Source organism: Rhinolophus hipposideros, assembly GCF_964194185.1.
Source record: "Rhinolophus hipposideros genome assembly, chromosome: 3".
Taxonomy (NCBI): domain Eukaryota; kingdom Metazoa; phylum Chordata; class Mammalia; order Chiroptera; family Rhinolophidae; genus Rhinolophus; species Rhinolophus hipposideros.
In genome coordinates this window covers 44,506,241-44,527,718 of record NC_138049.1, presented here as the reverse complement: position 1 = coordinate 44,527,718, position 21,478 = coordinate 44,506,241, and the positions used below count along the sequence as shown (strand labels likewise).

Below are 21,478 nucleotides of genomic sequence, written 5' to 3'. Positions count from 1 at the left end.
AGGACACACGGTTGGTATCAGAGAATTTGGAAAACTGATTGATATCTGGAAAACCAAACACCACTACACCACTTTAATTCTACATTCTGTCATTTTCAAACCAATAAAATAGCTAATCATGACTTGATTACTGGATTTGTACATATTAGGTACCTGAAAAGAATTCCATTATTTCCATTAAGATATATTTCAATTCTCTTTAATTTTTAACTCAGGTCAAAACATAGCCACAACTAAAAATTATTTTTTTTTTGGAAGTCTTCTAGAGTTGATTAGCCTAAAACATGCATTCTATTTATCTGTGTTCTAATTCTAATTGAAAAGCCTAGCTGGCTGCCACATATACGGGGAATGTCTACTCTGTGAGAGTCAGAAGAAACACTACTACTGAAAATACTGGATTATAAAGAACTGTTGACATTACCAGTTGTGTTCTCTAGGTCAAAGGATAGCCAAGAAAAGAGGAGACTAGCCTTGCTTAAACAACTTGGGAGACTTCAGTGCAGTCTTGTGATGTACCCTAATACTTTGGGAACAGAGTCATCGCCTGCACTGCAAGTGCTTCAGCTTCTCTAAAAGTGTACTTAGGCTAGAGACCTTTCTTATGTCTTTTCCAGTTTTATCTCAACATGAGGTTCTCAGTTTTGACTATGGAAAAAACTTAGAACTCTAGATAGGGCCAAAAAATAGAAGGGCCCTATAAACAATAGAAAAGACCATCTTCCTTTAGCACTTACTTGGCCACGTGGGGCAGGGGACAGGGGCATGGCTGGCAGAACCGGGGTGGTCCCCTGATGGAATCTCCGATATAACCATCTAGACATTTCTCACAGTGCTCTCCTGTTGTGTTCCGGTGGCAGTGCTGTAAGAAAAAAGATAGGAAAATTGACAAGAACACAAGAGATATTTTATAGACAGTGAATCTGGGAACCAAGCAATACTTTGGGCAAAGAGAATGTCAGGCTTGACAGAATAGATGTGTGCATGGATACTGGTCAGCAAATAAAATCCACGCTGGCCCCAGTCAATGCTAGAAAGTGTATACAGTGGTCCATAACTTCATCCTGGACTTCTGTGTGTGCACTAGCAGTATGGGTCTCTCTTTAGAGTTTGTGTGCAAAGAGGATTATTCATCAGTTACTTGTTTCAATTCGGAATGATAATCAGAATGATCAAACTCTGGATGTTGTAAACATCAACTTACTGAATTAGAATAAATATAAAATGAAAAAATAAAATGCCCCTGGTGCTTACCCATGACAATGGGAACAATTTAAGAATTTATGGGCTCGGAAGAACAAAATGTGTCCATTTGTTGGACATAAATGAGCGCAAGGTAGATAAAGCATATTCTGACAATGAGCTGACATCTTGTACAATGACACACAAGAAATAGTAAGCTGATTTATTTGTATTTCTCCATTTGTTGTGAGGATAATTGGGTGGGGGGGGAAGCACAAAAAAGGCTGATTCTTCTGCCTAGAATGCCTGTTCATCATTCAAGATCTTTACCAGTTCTCAAAAAAAAAATCCTAGCAATTCCTCCAGGATGCTCCCCTCCTTCCACTGCCCATGTTGTACTGTTATCATCTGCTCCCAGCCTGTGCCTTTCACCACTGTACTGCCATCAACTTGAATGGAGTAGGTACTCATAGCTCTTTGTGCATTGGATGGATTAATGCCTGACTAGTACTCCGGAAGAGGCAGGCATGCCAGTCCACTAATAGTGTTTCTCCAACTGGACTGGGCTGGATTGCACAAGGCAACACTATCAGCACGGTGGTATTTTCAACTTGACTTTCATCAGAGTATAAACTTGAATAGAGTTTTCGGTGAAAAATTATGCTATTGGAATTAGAATGCCACGGAAGAGGCATTTCCCTTAGTAAGGGAATTACGCACAAAATGCATAAAAGCTTCAAGAGAACACCTTTTCTTCCAAACAGTGCTCTGTGGAGGAAGACTGGGGAAGGCAACATAGAGCAGTAATAGGCTGAACTTGAAGATCTTTTTTCTTGATGTTTTGCATTGATGTTCAATAGAAGGGTGAGGCCCTGCTCTAAAACATTTTACATGCATTAATTTACTTAATTCTCACAATAATTCTAAGATAAGTTACTACTTTCCCCCATTTTACATATGAAGAGATGGAAGCACAGAGAGGTTAAATAAATTGCCTAAGGCCATGCAGATGATCAGCGCAAAAGTGATATTCAGACTCAGGCAATCTGGCTCCAGGGGCTAGTCTGTTCCTTCTCACAGTCTACTGCTTCTACTGTGCTTTAGAGAAAAGGCTCCTTTCCCCAGAGTCATAAAATTACTGTATTAGAATGTGTCAGGCTATTTTATGAACAATTTGAGCTTCAAAAGAAGTATAACACACTAGTTAAAAGGGAGGAATCCTATCCTCATTGAGCATTCTTTTGGCATTTGATCAGCCATTATTGATCCCTGATTAGAATTATGTTTGAATGGAATTTAGTTCAGACTGCCTGACAGATCAATGAGGAACTCTGCAAAATAAAGTATGATGTGCAGACAATAGGATATTAACATAGTTCTCTCACGGTTCTTAATATTGGGTCTTGTGCTAAGTAAGCTGTCAATAAATATTTGTTGGGGAAAAAAATGAAAGAAAAAGTGCAAAAGGGTGTATTAGTCAATTAGTGTCTGGAGCAAATAGAGGAAATTAATGTGGACTCAAAGCCGGCTACAAACTGGTGGCAATCTCTTATCCCAAGGAAAACCAATGAGCCTTGCCCAACTACCAGGAATCTAAGCCATAAGCAATCTGGCGGGGCTACTCGTAGACTGGTGTCAAATTTGTCTGAGTCCTTGTTGGACAGACGAAGCCCATCTGTGCAGGCCCTTCTTCGTGCCTGAAGTGCCTATTAAGCTGCAAAAATGAGCTGATTCCCAATTCTGTCCCCTTATGGCTCAACAGATGCTTTGGATTCCTTGTCAGGGCTCTGTATCTGCCATGGCAGCCACAGGGAGCAATTACCCTCAAGGGCAAAGCCACCAAATCTCTCTGACCTCTACGTGTTCAGAGTACAAACACTGACTTTTCACATCTGCCCCCTTTTAAGAGGTTTGTTACGAAATTCCCTAAAAGGCATGATGTGCATTTTGGGAGACAGGCAGAGAAGTGCTGGAGGCAGGGATTAGCTCTTCCATTTTCTAGCTGGTGAACTTTGAACAAGTCACTTGACCTTTCTGAGCCTCTATTCCCTATAAAATGAGGATCTGGACTAGATGGCCGGCAAGTTTTTTTCTAGCTCTGCAAATCTTATACTTTGAGATTGCAAGTATCCTTTTATCTTCAGTGTTTTGCCATTTAAAAACCAGGAAACAAAAATGACAATAATTAATAAATATGTTGGAGGGGAAGAGTTTATTTTTAGATACAAGTGACCTCACTTAAAAAATGAAAAAAAACACAAAACATTCTGAATCTTTGGCCAGTGGTTAAGAAAGCTACATCTACACAATCTATTGCAGATAAGTTTTAGGAATAACATTTGGGCACCAGCTATGTGTCTTTCACATGAAAAATGGTGTCTCTTACTGACTTGGCCACAGCAGCAGCATAATGTAGGAAGAAGGCCTGAAAGGATCGGTTCGCCTTCACGTGGTTTGTCACAAGCTTTATGCAAGACTATGGTCCATTTAGATGCATGGTTCTCAAAGAATGTCCAGGGAGGTGAAAACTACATGCATAATAAAGTAAGATTTTATTTTTCTCTTGCACTCTCATTTTCTCATGTGTGGAAGGTGGACTTAGCCTGAGGCTATGACACAAGACGTCACCACAGATGGATACAGAGGCAGATATGCGATCCAGCTGCCTTCCAGTAAGCCAGGCATTAAATGTATTTTCAATTTGTAAACTATGTTTATGTTTTATGTAAACACATTATAAATGTTAACATGCAATGGATTTATTCCTGTTATTTTCAAGTAAGTTAACAGGAAAATATTATTTAAAAATTTTAAGTTTTAAATTTCAAATGCAAAAAATATGGATAGATATAGCCACACAAATAAAAGCTCTGGCAGCGTGAATAATGCTTATGCTGCCAGAATGTCAAGGGTTCATGAGACCAAAACGTTTGAGAACTGCTGCTCTATCTTGATCAGTGCTTCTCAAACTTCATGGTGTACACAAATTCCCTGGGCATCCTGTGAAAATGCAGATTCTGATTTAGGATGGCTGGGTTATGGCCTGTGTGTCTGCATTTCTAGCAAACTTCCAAGTATCATCAGTGCAAGGATCTGGAGAGAAACACCTCACACAGGTAACATTGTTTGCTAGTTACTCAGCATTGGACCTGAGCCTGAGTCTCTAGCATAACAGAATGTACATTTTATTGAAGTAAAGACAGATCCAAATGTCTCATAAATTTTAAAATTAAAGACTTTTGCATTTAAATTAGTTTATTGTTTTATTAACTAATTTATTCATTCACTTAACAATCCTGGATTAAGCTGATATGACAGAGAATAAGTAACAGGTGTGACTGTTTCTGGACTGAAGAGGTGGTTCCTACCTTTCAGTAGCTCACAGATTTGTGAAGGAAACAGAGAGATAAACAAAGAATAATCTAGTGTGCTGGTGCTCTGACTGAGGCAGGCATAAAGTGCATTCCTGCTGTGGACAGAGAGGAGAGAGAGGTTCTAACTCTTCCTGAAAAAGCTGGAGAAGCTTAATGGAGGAGGTGACATTTGAACTAGGCCTTGAAGGATGAGCAAGAACTCCTAGGCAGAGAACAGGGGAACATACATTCAGACACAGAGTGGGCGAGTACAGGGTGAGTTTAAGTGGCAGTGAGAAGCTCAGTGGGGCTGGAGTAGAAACTCCTGAATGATTTTAGAAAGGCAGATGCCTTGATTGGGTTGTTTTTGAAAGATGTCTTTACTGCTAGCAAGGAAGACACATTAGGGAAAGGAGAGCCGGGAGCAGGCATTCCTACCACCAGCCATCTGTCTGCTTCTACTTGCCTCATGGCTCCTTCTGGAGCTTTCCTTGACAGTCTGCCATGTCCACTACAGTTGCCTGGCCTTTGGGGTCTTTCCTAGTAGACTCAGCTGAGAACCCTGTCCCATGTATTCCCGTTCTGGTAAGATGTAAGGTGGCCTTTTGGAAAGACACCCAATACATGTTGGATTTCATTACTTAAGTCACTTTTCACTTAACCACTTTTCTGCATTTGAAAAGGTAGCATTCCTCTTGTGAAGAAATCTCTAAGCTTTTTTGATATATCTAAAATAGTAACAGAACTTTGACTACTCTACATTTTATTGTCAAATGGCTTAGCTCCTTAAAATCAGTCTGTAAAATATAAGGTCAAATTGAATTTGGACATCAGAATGGAGGAAGAATTAGAAACAATTGGGGGAGGGCAAGGCAGAGGCATTATAAGCCTTTCAAATACAATCAAAGTAAAAGAAGATGAAGTAAAAGAAGGCCTTTTAATTTTTGGTTTCATATGGAAGATGGGAGACATGAGTTAGGCCAGGCGAACTGTAACACTGATTAAAACCCTGCTGCCCACAGTGAGCTGCAGGAGACTTTATGTGGCACGGCTGCTTCCTCTCTGGTTCCCTGAGAACTGAGAATGAGCTGGGGCTACAGCAGGGGCTGAGAAACTGGCCCAGCTCGACCAGATGGCTGGAATAGGGATGCGAATGGAAACAGAAAATCAGAAGTTTGATTCCAGTGTGACACCATAGACAATATATTTGCCACTTAAACAGCCACATAGTCTTTCTATATTCAAGCTTCTTTGGCTCCCTCACCTGCATTTAAACACAAATTATATACATATTTTTTGTCTTTCTAAATTAAATTTATAAGAGTATATATATTTAGCTCTGGGGGATAAGATTGTGGGTGATTTTCATTTGAACTTCATGTATAGTATATGTTTTGCTGTTGTTTTGTGTTTTTTACACTGAGCATATATTACTTTAATCAAGGGGAAAAAATATTTCCCTCTAGGTAGGGTGGGGTGTGGGAACCACCATTAGGATGAACAGGATGGCTATTTCTCCCCTCTCTCTCTCTTCTTTCCCCCTCTCTCTCTCTCTTGCTCTCTCTCAATGTTCATTCTTGGAACAAAGTAACTGCAGGAAGAATGGCAACTTCCCTGAGTATGCATGTAAATGTTTACACCCTAGCCAACCCCCAAATTTTATTAGAAACTCACATGCCCTAGTAACTGTGAAGGAATCACACAGTGACTGTCCCCTGCAGAAGCTCACATCTAGTCAGAGAAAGAAAACATGACCGCTCCTATTCTGACCAGGTCATTGTTAGCAAGCATGTCTTTGTCATAGCTCTCCATAGCACTCGCAGGAGAGACTTAGTTCCCTTAGTTTATTTCAGTCTTCCATCATACTGACTACTAGACTTAGAGCAGCTGGTCTGCTTGCAGTCTCTATCGACTTATATTTCAATAAACCAGATAACAACGAGCCTTTACTTGGTCAGACTATCAGAGCTGTATGTTATTAGTTCAAATGCATCTATGGGATTTTCTTTTCAAATGTCACCGGGATTAAAATAACAGGAAACCGGAGATGGAAGCATTAGAAAGGGGTAGATTTTGGCAGCTGCATGTGCCTACACTGCTACAGAGGACATCCTGAATGTAATGGTTATTTAAGAAGATGGGGGAAGGGGAAAACAGAAACGCCAGGATTAAACAAAAACTACAAAGAGAGCAACCTTTAGTGTTTGCCACTTAATTCTCTCTGAACCTAGAAAAATAGGATGGCTAGATTTAAAATAAAGGAAAACCTTCTAATTTGTGTGTTAATGTAAATCACGTATAAAGTAACACCTTTATGTACACACCTTGGAGATCACTTACAATAAAAATTTTCCTCTTGATAAGAGCAATTATACTAATTTTGAGGTAAATAGTTGTATTTAATTAAGTATTCTTGTATTTTATGCAAAAATATTCTTGCAGTTTTGGAAAGCCCCTTTTGCTTCACAGGAACTTGAAGAGCCCAGTTTTCCCACTATGTAGTACATAGCTCATGAAGGAAAACATGATCTTAGGGCATAAGTCTTTAAAAATGCCCCCTATGACTTCTTCTGAAGCCACTTCCAGTAAATATTTCAATTCCCATTTTCACTAAGTTGTCAGTCCATTTAGTGAAAATGGGAAATATGTAACAGGTAGTTGTTTCCTAGGAGGCTTCTAAATCTCCTTCATAAGTCTCTATCATGTATTATTGAAAACAGTTTATTGGAGAATTCATTTCAGTTACTGGGAAAAAACAAAGTCTTCTGGGGGCTAGAACACAGAAATATAAAGACTACAAGGCCAAAGCTTTCATTTTTATTAGCAATTTGGTTCAAACTTACATTTTATTAATATTATTATTATTATTTTTTTACAAATTTTGATCTATAGACCTGACTACCTTAAGCTGTAAGATAGGCTATGAAACAACTGCTTTAGTCTCCTGGTTTATGTGGAGCAAAGCCAAGCATATGGCAAACTATACTATTACCAAGGCATTTGGATGGATGATTTCCTCCTCTGTGTACTATTTGCAATCTCTCATTGGCCCACAGCAGGTCTCCAGCTGCCCAGGGTAGTGAAGCAGTTACCACCACAAGCACATGCGTGTTCAGACACATGCGTTGGTGGCCACTTACGGTCATAAGCGGTTTATACGAGGTGTTTTACAGGGAGAGGTGAAGGGTGAGAAAAAAGATCTTGATTAGCAGTTAGCTTCAAGGTAGCTCAAATGTCCAGGAAGAATACTGTATTCCCACCCAAGATGCAAAGGGCCAATGAAATATGTGAGAAGTGATCAGTGCCCTTGACATACCACACAGAATCCAGAGCCGTCCATGCACTCGTTGGAATTCCCATTACAGTCACAGGGCAGACATTCTCCTGACTGTGCAAGAAAGAAGCCAGCACCACATTTCTGAAACAGATACAACAAAAGCATTTTCATTATTGAAAAGATCAATTTTGGTCAACATTTTCTGAGAGGAATAAGAGGAGATGATTATTAAACTATCTAAATATTTCTTTATAAAATGTACTACAATACTTATACTGCCATTCAGTGAGAGGTTATACATATCCAATGATATTTTTACATATGTTTTTCCCCTCCTCTTTCACTTTTTGGGAAAATAGGAATACCTTTAACACTCACTGTCCCATCACTGTAAGGAAGAATAAGAATTTTAGATAGAAGTAAAAGAGAAGACATTTTCTAATGTTTTCCTCCAAAACAAAACAAAACAGAAAACAAAATCATGACTGTAAGGGTGAGGAATTCCATCATGCTCCCTATAAATAAAAACTTATGGTTTCAGAAATTGTTGGCTATGGTATAACAACTTAGAGCTTTGTCTTTCATACATGTGGGCTCTTCAAACATTCTGTTGTTTCAGATCCTAAAATTTTAAAGGGCAAGTCTTGTGTGGGTGCTGTTCCTACATTTCATTTATCCTCCTAACTCTGTGAGGAGCACATTATTTCCTTCATTCTAGTGATGAGATAATTAGACCTGGAGGTCCTGAGTGGGTGTGGTAATGTTAAACCATCTTGCAGTGCACAGTCAACCTGCGCAATGATGAATTGCCCTCCCCAAATGTCACTAGTGTTCCAACTGAGAAACTGTGAGATTATTCCTGGTTTATGCAATTGGTTTATAGATATGTATTTTATATTTCTTCAGAATGTCTCAACGATGTAAGGCAGAAATGGCCTTATAGCCCTGGAAGCCCACTCCCTGCCCACCAGACAGAGTTACATCTAAAGAATTCCAGACAGATAAGAATCTGGGTTGTTTCCACAAACTTACAGAGTAGGAGATTTCAAATCAGCTCCCACCCCTCCAAACTGACCCATTGTAGTTTGTATTGTTTTGGCTACCAGGAAATTTTTCATTGTATCTGGCTGAAGTCCCTCTGACTGGTATGCAAACCCATTTCCCCTTGCTTTTTAATTAGTAAAGAAAAAAATCACTAGGCACCACTCACAGTATAAAAACAACCACGAGTTTAGATCCTAAAATTAAAATATAATATATACTATTTGTATAAAGTTTAATAGAATATAATGGCATCTGCCCATGAAGAAAAGGGAAAGTCCTTCCATTTTACTAAGTGAGAGACAGTAAGGCTGAGAGAGAACCAATTTATAATGGAGAGTTAGTGGTTGATAGTAAGCCTTTTTCCCAGCTTCTACTTGGCAACAAACAAAAGTGAAAGGTTTTAAAATTGCAGCAGGAAACATTTAATTTAGACCATTTAATTTCATGTTTTTGACTTTTGTTTCAAAATATAAAAAATGCCTGTTTTTATTGTGACATTGCGATGCAGTATATATATGTCTTTTTTCTGAATTAAACATACATCTCAGAACAAAGATCCATGAAACGATAATTAACCTTACTATGTTCTATGCATCCTAAACTTCTTCATTTTATTCTATTATATTTAAAACTATATGCTGGTCATAAGACAGAAAATTGATTTGATGATGCACGAATGTGTTTCTGCAGTTTGACATTAGGAGGGTTTTAATTATAAGAGGAATAGATAAGAATAGTGAGGGGCTTAGTATTAGTTATCTCAGTAGCCTCCAACAGAATTATTTCTAAGTTCTCTAACCGATATTAGACATATTACAGACACCTGGGGAGCTTCTGATTCAGTAATTCTGATAGTAAAGTGAAGGAGTCTGTATTTTTTAACAACAAATATTATATTTTTAAAAATTTATTTATTTTAATTAATTAATCCCCCCAGCTTTATTGAGATATAATTGACATATAACATTGAGTAAGTTTAAGTTGAACAACATGTTGATTTGATACACGTATATATTGCAAAATGATTGCCACCATAGCATTAGCTAAAATCTCCAGCATGTCATATGATTATCATTTCCTTTTTGTGTCAAGAACATTTAAGATTTACTCTCTTAGCAACTTTCAAGTATATAACACAGTATTATTACCTATCATCATAGTGCTGTACATTAGATACCCAGAACTTGTTAATCTTATAAGTGGAGTTTATACCCTTTGACCAACCTCTCCTCATTTCCTGCACTCCCAGACTCTGTAACCATCATTCTGGTCTCTGTTTCTATGAGTTCCAGCGAGTGGAGCAGAGATTAGAGGTGTATTTGCTGGAGAAAAGCACACTGGTGGTAGCAGGGAGTCTGGTAGTGGTGCCTGGAAACAGTACATGAGACAATCTACTTGTATCATCACCCACAGTAAGGACTTCCCTCTGGCCCAAGGAATCAGGTTTCAGTAAAAGTGTTTTAAATTGATATCACTTCAAGTCTTTTAAGCGTTTCTGCAGCTTTCTTCTGAAGAAGCCAAAGAAAATTAAGAGTTGCCCTGAATAAATGTATCATTTTGAATGTGACAGTGGCTAATCCCTTAGGCCCCTGAGGTCCCGGTTAAATCAAGAGACTCATTTGTTTTAAAAACAAAAATAAAATGATCACAACATAGAAAAACACACAAACAAAAAACAAACAAAAATTGGTAAATTTTGTGTTTTAGAAAAGCTTTAAATTTATAGAAAATTACAAAGGATCTGTATTTTTAAAAGTCCCCCAAAGATTCCAGTGTGTGACGAGGTTTGGTAGGACTTCTGTGCATTATTCACAGTGGCTCATCACTGTTCATTGCTCAGTGAAGGCTTGAGATTTGAATGGTTTGGATCAGGACAGGAAATCTGAGGCATATGTACTGATGGAAACCAGTGGCTTAATCCACCCACTGCTCTCTGTCAGTGCTGGGTCTGCTCTCCAATCTTTCTCAACACAGTGCAGGCAGCCACTGCCTAGACTGGACAGTGTGCAAGATGAAATCTTTATTTTATGCCAAGTTTAGGAGGAGACTTCACTCTGAGAATCTGTCATTATCTACTTATCCACATCCCAGCCTAAGGTTCTGACCTTGTGTGAAGGATGACTTGGCTCCAGTCTCTTATACTGTGGGAGATGGGAAGAAGAAGGGAGGCACAGATAAAGTTGTGTGGAACAGTCATTTGGCCCCCTGCCGAGAGGGTGATGTTGGGGTGTAGAAACCTGGCCAACTCTTTTCCTGCTGGGTTTTGTACACCTGAAAGGATTATATTTCCTAATTCATCTATCCAAAAGGGAGGCATCATTTTAAAATTCACATAAGGTACCACATAGGCTAATGGAAGCCCCCTGGGCATGGGGACTTTCTGATGCCATTTCTAGAGTCCATTAACTTGAATACCTTGGAACTGTGGGAAAGAAGAAATGTTCCTCAACCTATCTAGGTTCTTTCAGCTGGCATAATAATCAAATCTGCATGAGACAGATTAACAAGAGAAAACAACTAAATTTTGTTGCATATGTATGTGTGGGAACCTCACATACATGAGAAGTCAGAGACCCTGCATATATGAGCAGTTCAAAGACAGAAAGGGAATATGAGGTGTATACGACATCCTGAGCTAAGGGTGAGGTAATGTACCTGGGACTTCAGACGGAAGGTCATTCACAGGAAGATAAGAAGAGCAGATGGTCAGTATTTAGAAGTTTGCCATGCCCTATAAATAGGTCATAAAAGGTTATTTTTGGTGATAACTCTTATTATGGGCAAGGTCCTTAATTTAAATTCTTTAAGGGAGAGGTAAAATTTTGTTGTGAGCTTGCAGTGTCTTGATTGCCTTCAGCTCAAAAGAATTTACATGCTAAGAATTTACATGTCACATTTTGAGGAGGCCTGTTCTGTGCTGTAGAACTTTAGAAGATTCCTTGCAATAGTAAATCGTTAAATGGTTCAAGAAAGTTTTAGTATCCTCAAGGAAGAGCTGTTTAAGGTTGTTTCTTTTTGTGTAGAAACATTTCATCATTTTTTCCCCCAGGAAGTTCTGTTAATTTTTACTGTATCACTTCTTGAAATTCTATAGGAGCTGGAGAAATTAACTTTTGTTGTATTATTAAAAGATAAATATTTTCAAGAATGGTCTTTGTTTTTAGTTTTGCTGCTGGTTAACAATTTCTTCCCTAAGTAATCCTAAGACCTGTGCTTTGTAGAAGCCTGCAAAAGTTGAATAGTTTTCCCACAAATAAAATAGGTTCTGTCTGCTTTCTATTGGGATAGTCTCCGGAATTTACTAAACAAAGATAGTTCATGTGTATATTTATGTATGTGAGCAAAAGTAGTCTTACAATCAATTTTTAGATGCCACACTGAATTCTCTTGCCCACACAAGAAGACTGACCCACAGAAGACAACTGTATAAACACGTGAGTGACTGATTTTAGAGAGCACTCAGGGGATTTCTACCTCTTGGGATAGTCTTATAGTCTTTAAAAAGATTGATGAAGATAATAATGACAATAATGATTATGACGATAATTATAATTTAGTTACCATTATTGAGGACCTATGTACCAGGTTTTGTGATAAAAGTGCTTTATCCATGTTACGATATTTCCTCTTCATAAGAACTCTGTGAATTAGGTATGACTATCGGCATTTTAGAATTGGACAAACTGAGGTTCAGAGAAGATTAGAAATGTATCCAATATCCCATAGCTTTGTAAGAGGTTCAGACTGATCCAAGTCTTGTTCTTTTTCTACTGTAACGTGCTGCACTTCATAGATAGATAGATAGATAGATAGATAGATAGATAGATAGATAGATAGATAAAGTTTAATTAATTTAACATAAATATGTATCACTTTTACGTCACTGCATTGGTCATATTGTAGAGTTCTCTCATTTTACCCTACAATAGCCCTATGAAGGCTATTATGTTAACTTCATTTCACAGATGAGTCTGTGGCTTACAGGAATTTGTTACCCAGACCAACTAGCACAGATAAGAAATGGTGGACCCAGCAGTTAGATACTTTGACTCCCAGATTTGAGTTCTTAACCATCTGGTGTACCATTAATGCATATTAACCAAACTTTTTTTTTGTTAGGCATTTAGGTTATTCCAGATTTTTGTTCTCAACAAACAATCCAAAACAGGTTGAAATGGATTTAAAAAAAAGTAAAATCTCTTCTTTAAACTCTAGGAAAAATCTTTAAAAATAGATACATGCTTAAAAACATATAAAATCATTAATATATGGAAATCATTGAATAGGGATATATACTTTTTTAACTGTTTCAGCCAAATTATCTTTTTGACTAATTAATTTTTCCCTGTTAAATCATTTGTAGACCTTTTACAGCTCTCCATTATGAAGCCACTCTATTATTACAGCTTGCCTCCTGCTCTAACATTAAGATTAGATTAATCAATAACGTTTACTTTTGCTTTTAAAGAGTGAAAATTGCCATTTGCTTACTTTGTTATGATTAGTGTGCTGTCTGGCTTGGATTAAAAATCAATCTATATGTAACTTGATTAATTTTACATTTATGGAAATCAGAATTAGTAATTTAGTATGGTATACCCATGCGCCACTTATATTTAAAGAAACTGGGAATGACAAAAGATGTTGATATCATTGTAGAAGGCATTATTTCCAGAGGTCCATCATGCAATCATAATATTAATGATTTTATAAGATATAATTATAATGAAGTAAGATTGTTTTTTAACAAAGAGGATAACGTTCATACAGCTGATTGATCATTTTTGTCCTCACTTGAAGAGGTCCCCTTGAGAACACTAGACTTAAATCAATTTAAATGAGTACTGTCATTATACAGAACATTTAAAAAAATTCTTAACGTTCTTAAATTGTGTTGTTCTGAAGTATAGTCCAGTATGCTTCCTTTAGCGCAGGCTCATAACACCAGCATGGGTCAGGGAGCTGTGTCCTACACAACTAGACTGAGAAACAATGGCTTGAACTGGAGTGGGAGTGGGGGGGGAGGTGGAAAAAGGGGGGAATTCCATTACAAAGAGCACACACTACAGCCTATTCTAATAGGATTTGACGTATAATTAGAATAGATATTTGCATTGTGTGTCTTCAACAGGAGAATCCACAAACATTTTACAAATATTGGCTCATCTTGCTTTCTGACTTAACTTCTAGAATTTTTATTCATTAACTTTTGCTTTAATTTACTGAGGCTGAATGGGAGAGCATTTAAAAAAAAAAAAACACAAACAAAAAAACTCTCTGAGTTCATTCACTCGTGTCCAGAGTCATTGCAATGTTCCAAATCAGTATTCTTTAAATTTAACTGCCCACATTCAATTATGTTCCATTTTCCAGCTTAGATTTTTGTGTGTATGTGATGAATCCATTTCTCTTTTGTTTCCAGGCAACAATGACTTTAGCTCTAGTTTCAGTGAATTCCATTTTTTGTTTTAGTGAGTGAATCAGCTTAAAATTTAGTCACCTTAATATTGAACATTGTGCTCACTGGGGAGCTAAAACTTTGTGCCTTTACTCAGAGTCTATGAGTTTTGCACAATGCTGACTTCCATCTGCTTAAAACTTAGGAAGCCTCAAGAATCAGATCGTATTCAGGAACTTCCAATGGGACCAATAGTTTAATTTAGTCTATTCAAATATATCAATTTAGTCTTTGCTGGGGAGGAGTTACTTCTGAGAATATAGGAATTTATTACCTAGGTAGGCATCTCACAAGCCATTATTTCTATGTCTATAAAAATAAAAGATAAAGTGTCTGGGATGCAGAGCAGTCCTGAATTAAGCTATTGGTAACTTTTGGCTCTATATTTTTTCATGTAGGGCTTAACAAGCACGATTGTTCATATACAAAGCTGTACTCAAAGTGCCAAAATAACATATGCAATGTGTTCTAGTTAGCAAGAAGTTGGCATCTTGATTGATTTTACTTGAATATGGAGCGAATTACCCATGTATCCTCCCTTGGGTCTCTGTAAGCTCTTGTTTGCGCAATTGAAATTCCCCACATTTTAATAAGCAAAGTTAATTTTTAGATTTTGACAGTGATTTCACCATAGCTTGATTAGGAAAGTGGTTTCAACATTCCTCAGAGGTTTATCCAGTTCAAAGGCATTTCTTCTTGGGATTGACATCGTAAGCTAGAGCATTAGCTAAACACAAACTCTGGTGCTGGTTTCTCCCAGTTGGCTCTTGGAGTTCCCTTTGTGCTTATTTCTTAGGGTCCAAGTCTGCCATCCCTTGGCTAGCTTACAAAACACTCCAGCTATCAATTTAATCATCAGAAGAAATAGAGACAACAAACCAGGGCCCAAGGCATTCTGAGGAGGACAAAGCTGTCTTGAGCATAGTTTTGCCAGCTCCCTCAGTTTTGTAGAGTGAAGCAATATTTATCATGGCATTTCCCTTGTATTTATGTGAACATTCCTCAGCACTCTTTATGGACCTTGTGCATATTATCTTGGGGTTGGTAACCAGTGCCCCACTCAAAAATTTCAAATAACTGTTCCCAAACCCTGCACTTGATCAAATGCTTATATGTTTGGTATGTAGATACCAACAGACTCGGGCTGTGATAAAGTACTTACCACACTTGCTAATAAATAACTCCCATTAGTTATGTAACTAAAAGGCTCAAAAAAGAGTCCTAAAGCTATAAAGACTTTCCCTCTGAAGTGTTGGATTTGAGGATGATACGTTCATAAAAACTGATAAAAAATTTTACAGTTTTCTCCTTGAAAAGTTACTTAAAACACATTGCTTATTTATAGTAGTGATCACCACTTATATAAAACATAATGGCGCTTTAGTGGTGCCCTTTTTCCTGAAAAAAACCTCCTGCTAACTTCTGGCTTTCTGCTCTGGGTCCTCCTTGCATGGCCTCCTGTAACTGGCTTGTTCTTTTCACTCCTCACGTTCCAAGCTATGATTGCACAACATAGCCTCTGCCAGATTTTTTTATATCTGAAAACTGACTCAGTTTTATTTAATTTACTAGTACAAATGCCATGGACACATTTCCAAGAAAGGAAGAGATGTGGACCAAAAAGGCTGACTATGATGACTTCAGAGCTACAGGCATTTAGGGGATTTTGATATGACTTCTTAACCACTTGGAGCAGGAATCAATGTAGTGAGATGACAGGAGATCTCAGTCATCTCCATCTGGGTTTTCATGAATAATAACAGCTAATATTTATTGGCAGACACCAGGCACTGAGTTAAGTGCTTTTTGTAGACATTACAATTTGATCATTACCGTGTAATGGCCCACAGTGTTCCAAATGTCTGCCTAAATTACCTTTCCTTTTTACAAGAAGTTGGGAGGTATGATTGTCTATACCCTGTCAATGGCTTCTCTTGAGTGTGTCCACGGAAGGCAGCGGTGCTTCCGTGGGTGGGTTCCCTGGTTAGGGTGTTCCATCAATTTCCATTAGTAGATGTACCTGCTTCTGTCTAGTGCAACACACGTGCACTTCAGCCCTACCCTCACACTGGATCACTCAAGATGCAAAGCAGAAAGTGAGTGGCAGGACATGTCTTTCTTTCCTTATGCTCTCCTTCAGAGATTTTTGCATCACTGAAGAAATACTATTGTGCATTAATTAGTAGGAAAGGAGAAATGCAACCCAAACCTCTACTGCACCCACTTATTTATTCTCAGGAGATAATCTTGCTTCCTTTTTCAACGAGAAAATAGAGGCCATTGGTTGGAAAATTTTATACTATCTCTCCTTTTTTCCCTCAAAAATTCACCTTTCTCTTTGTTCATCCCGATGTCCTCTGTGCAACTCAGAGAAAATAGTGCACCTCATTAGGAAAGGCTAGAGCTCTATCTGTGCTCTGGGACCCAACACCTGTGGCCTGCAGACCCTGTTCCATCACCTGGCATACCATGCACCCACGGAAGAGGTAGAGTACAATTAGGTGCTGGATGAGCCTTGACTTCGTCCCCAGGGCTCAGATCTAAGAACGCCTTCACTCAGCTCTGCTTGCCCTTCATTTTCCTCCTCTCTTGCCCAGCCAATCTTCTTGAGCGAGCACTCAATGACACAGGCTCTGCTTCCTTCATACCATTCTATGCCTCTCTTTATCATCTGGCTTCTGCCTCCATTGTGCCACTGAAACTGCCCTGACAGACTGTTGGGTGATGTCTTTGTGGCTTGGCTTTTCCAATATTATTTGTTCTCATTTTGTACTTAACGTTGTTGAAATTCCCTCCATGAAATTCTCTCTTCTCTTGGTTTCCAGGACAAATCTCACTTAGGGTTTTTTCTCTTGCCTATTTTGGGGTAGCAGGAGGAAGGGAGGGGCGTTTCTCTTCCTCATTTATCCCTACGTTGTTGGTGTTCTCCGAGATAGCCTCCTTATCCCTTTTTTTTTCCTATCTACATTTTGGTACATACTTTGTGATGTCAACCTCTCTCAGTTTTATCCTCCATGTATACTCTGCTGACTCCCAGATCTCTCTGCATATCCCTGATCTCATTCTTTTATGCCACACTGTTATTTCCAATGCCTGGTAGTTAGACAAGTCCATCTCTAGTTCTATCAGCACAAGGAATTGAATGTGTCCCTCACTGACCTTATTATATTGTCTACCCAATCTATTTTTCTCCTCCTGTTATATCTCAGTATTACAAAGAACATCAGAGGGAAAAGTAACAGACTAATGCATTTAAATTATATTAATGTATTTTGCATTAATGTAGTTTTGGTAAATGCTTCCAAAAGAGTGCACCCTGCAAGGATAGAAAATGGTTTGTACATTGAATGACAAAATTTAAGTACTCAAGTTCTGTGTCTTCCTTTTCATAATCATGGTGTTATCATTGTTTATTTCAAATCTATGGTTTAGATGCAAGTACATGAAGTACCACAGAGGATAGAATTTTGAGTTCTAAATGACCTTACCCAATTCTAAACTGTTATAAATTTACTTTCTAAACTAATACCTCTATCTGTGTTGGGGGGACAGATAGAGGTATGTAGGACTGGAGTTTGTTGTGTAGGCCTGGAAGTTTGCTGAATTAATTTCTGTGTAGAATGCAATGTTAATTAAAGGTTAAGTAATCAGAATGTGCTAATTTGAAGCTGACATATTTGTTATATTATTAAAACTCAACAGTAACCATACAACTGCTTAGAACTTAGACAATGAAATATTTTTCAGGGAGGAGAATATTGTCACTGACATTGTTTAGAATTGCTGGCACATGGTGATAATAAAAAGCAGACTGAGGGTTAATAAGTTATTATTGTTTGTAAATTCTCCACACACACTGCGTTCCTCATTGTCTCCACCTGGGTTAGCCTGTTCCCATCTTCTGCCACCCTTTCTACACCGGTACCTTGTGGAGTTTACACTCTACCTCTGAAATATTTATCAAGATAATTCTTCCTCCTTGTTCCTAATACCAGTTTAGTGCAGGATCATGATGTTTTGCTTCTGGATATTTATAATTACCTTCACTCTACTCTCTTGGTCACCAGACTTTCTCCCTTCCAGTCCAAGCTTCATTACCAAAATAAAAAAAAAAAATCAAAAAACAAAAACCAGAACTTATCACACTACTTTTCTGCTTCAGACCTCCTATTGCCTCTTCATTCATTGCCTATAAAAGTAAATAAACTTCCTTTGCATGACATACATGGCTCCTCTTTTATAATCTAACCCCAACCTATCTTTTTAGGGTCAGCCTCTGCTCCCTCTCCTCTAATTAAACCGTGTATTCTCTCCCCACCCCCTCACCCACACATGTCATTCTCTTGACCATCTCGACTCTGTACACATTGTCACAGAGGCTTGGGCTGTCTTTCCTCCAATACCTATGAGTCCTTTCCTTAGTCTTAGACTCAGTTGGGCATCCTCTGTGCTCACATGGCACTTGGCACATACCTCATTAGAGCACATGAAACACACCGTTATAATTTTTAATTTATTCTCCTGCCTCTCTGAAATCACTGTGAACAACTTGAAAACAGGGATAGTGTCTTATTCATCTTTGTATTCTTATCACCTCTCAGAATGATTAGCAAATAGCAAGTAGATACTAAAAATATATCAGTTGAAAAAATGGATTTGACTCTGTAAAAAGTGAGCCAAGTGAGGGCAAATCATGTAAACACTTTGCAGAGCAATTTGGCAAATCACACAAGTGAAGCTCTCCTGTCATAAGTGAATCTTTTAAATATAATGAGGAAAAATCAAGCTGCAGAATAGAAACAATATGATATTTATATTACATTAAAAAACATGCAAAATAATACTACCGTGTTTCCCTGAAAATAAGACCTACGGGAACCATCAGCTCTAATACATCTTTTGGAGCAAAAATTAATATAAGACCCGGTATTATATTATATTATATTATATTATATTATATTATATTATATTATATTACATTATATCCCAGTCTTATATTAAAATAAGACCAGATCTTATATTAATTTTTGCTCCAAAAGATGCATTAGAGCTGATGGTCCGGCTAGGTCTTATTTTCAGGGAAACAAGGTGTTTAATACATTGTGTAGAGATACACACATATAAAGAGAAGTACAAAGAAATGAATGGGAGTCTAAGAAATCAGGCTGTTTAAGGGTAAAGGAAGGGAATGAGATTGAAGAAGGGTATTTGGGTTTCAATTATATGGGCAATATTTTATTTCTTAAGCTACATGGAAGGGATAAAACGCGTATGAAAGAATAAGAAAGAAATAAAGTAAGAAAAGGGTAAACAAAAGATCCCACTTAGGTTGTCTGGATATTGGATTTCCATGTCTTGACCTTGTGAGGTCTCCAAAACACCATCTCTAGGAAATGACTAATATGGTATTGACAATAGATTCAGACGCTTTACAAATTTTTCCTAACATCTTTGTTATTCACTTTATACACCATTATCATTATACACAGTTTAAAAAATAAGCATCAGAACATTCCTTACTTAATTTGTTCTTTCTTTGTTTTTCATCTTACAGCTAGCAGCGACCTCGTCCTGTGAGGAAACCTTTCACGTGTCTGTATCTGTCTCAGGTAAAGCATGTGTCAGGCTACCTGTGCAACCTGGAGTACTGTTAGGGTGCTTATGTATTCTAGTTGGGACTTAATAACTTAAGGCAGAGATAAAAGATTCTCGAAATAGTGCATAATACTCCCATTTTCCAATGCCTGAGAAACTAAAATGTTAAAATCCAAGTAAGAGGGTTTACAGGTTAATTTTCTGTTCTAAAAAGGAAGTTGGGGGTACAAAGCCAGGCAACCCTGTCTCCTCAGGGACCAAGACAGCTAATAATGCCAGCCCGAACCATCTCTGGTTAGAATGAAGGAACATGGCTGGGGAACCAACAGGTTTAGGTTAAAAGTTGCCCTCTCAAAAAAAATAAATAAATAAATAAAAATAAAAAAGTTGCCCTCTCCAGCCTGTCTGCAGCTGAAAGGGGAAACTAAGAATGATTCAGAAACCAAATGAAGCTAAATTGTTGAATTTAAGATTTTGTCCTTCTAGTTTGCTAAATATTTTTTGTATAATCTCTTCTCCATTATTCCCTTACATGAAAATAAAATAATTTGTGAATTGAAACAGCTGGTTGCAACAGACGCTTTTGGAAAAGGTTCTCCCACCAGAGAGGAAGTGGAAAAAGCCATGCATTTCGAAAGAGGGTTTGTCATTGTCATAGTGAATCAGTCAGTCAGGGGCCCAGCAGGAAACAGAATTCACATGAGAGGGCTCAAATGAAGAGAATGAAGATAGAGAATGGATGGACGGTTTGCAGAAGCTTGGGCAGGTTGGGCAGCAAGGAATGGAGAAGCAAAGGAAACAAGGGCCTATCACCCCTGGAGCCCAAGGAGCAAAGAAAGCTTGTTACACTAACCCAGGGAGAGGCCAGTCCCATGGAGGCAAGGCCCCCATGGATACTTAAGTGTTGGGCTGATTACAGTTTTTTCCCAAGAGGCAGTGCTGAGGCAGAGCGGGAACAGGACAGAACTGCCCCACCTCTCTCTTCTCCTCCTTTCTGGCTTAGCAAGGGAGGCTGAGTGCTGCAGTCTGCAGGGGTTGTCTTCTGGAAGCAGAGCAAGGAAGGTAGGCAGGCAGGCAGAGCTAGAATCTAGGGGGGACGGACAGGAGTAGGTGCAGAGTAACCAGCACACCTTCATTACTGGGATGTGGCAGGAGGACGTACTCAAGTTTAACAGTAGGAAATAATTGACCTGCCAGCTCTTTATCTAAGGACTATTGAAATGGTCCATTCGATGTGTGAAAGGACATCTGATTGACTTTCTCAGACAGTGCTAGGCTAAAGCCTCTTTTAAATAATCAAGTTACATTTGCCAAATCTTTAAAAGCTCATTACAAAATTGTAAATTTACCAATCAGGATGGTTTTAAACCCTGAGATGGAAGCAAAGTCCGCTTATGTTAGAAAATTATTAAAGGTGATACCAGACATGACTGTGGCTAAGTGGATTGAGTTAGACTGAGGCCAAAAGTTTAGGATTATTTACATCCTGCTTCTTTTTACATCCACCTTCCTTGTGGCCCCACTTCGCGTTGTCTTGGTTGGTGAAGAGCAGTGCATCTCCTTTGTGGG

General features: G+C 38.2%; 1 protein-coding gene across 4 annotated transcripts in view; it reads right to left on the bottom strand.

Moving 5' to 3' along the window:
* LAMA4 (laminin subunit alpha 4) overlaps positions 1-21,478 on the bottom strand; it is a 131,709-nt gene that overhangs the window by 88,187 nt on the left and 22,044 nt on the right. For all 4 annotated transcript variants that reach the window (XM_081044882.1, XM_081044880.1, XM_081044881.1 and 1 more), the window contains 2 exons: positions 7,852-7,953; positions 738-862 (listed from right to left, as the gene is read on the bottom strand). In XM_081044882.1, coding sequence (XP_080901008.1) covers positions 738-862; positions 7,852-7,953 — 227 coding nt within the window. The remainder of the gene's footprint in view (positions 1-737; positions 863-7,851; positions 7,954-21,478) is intronic.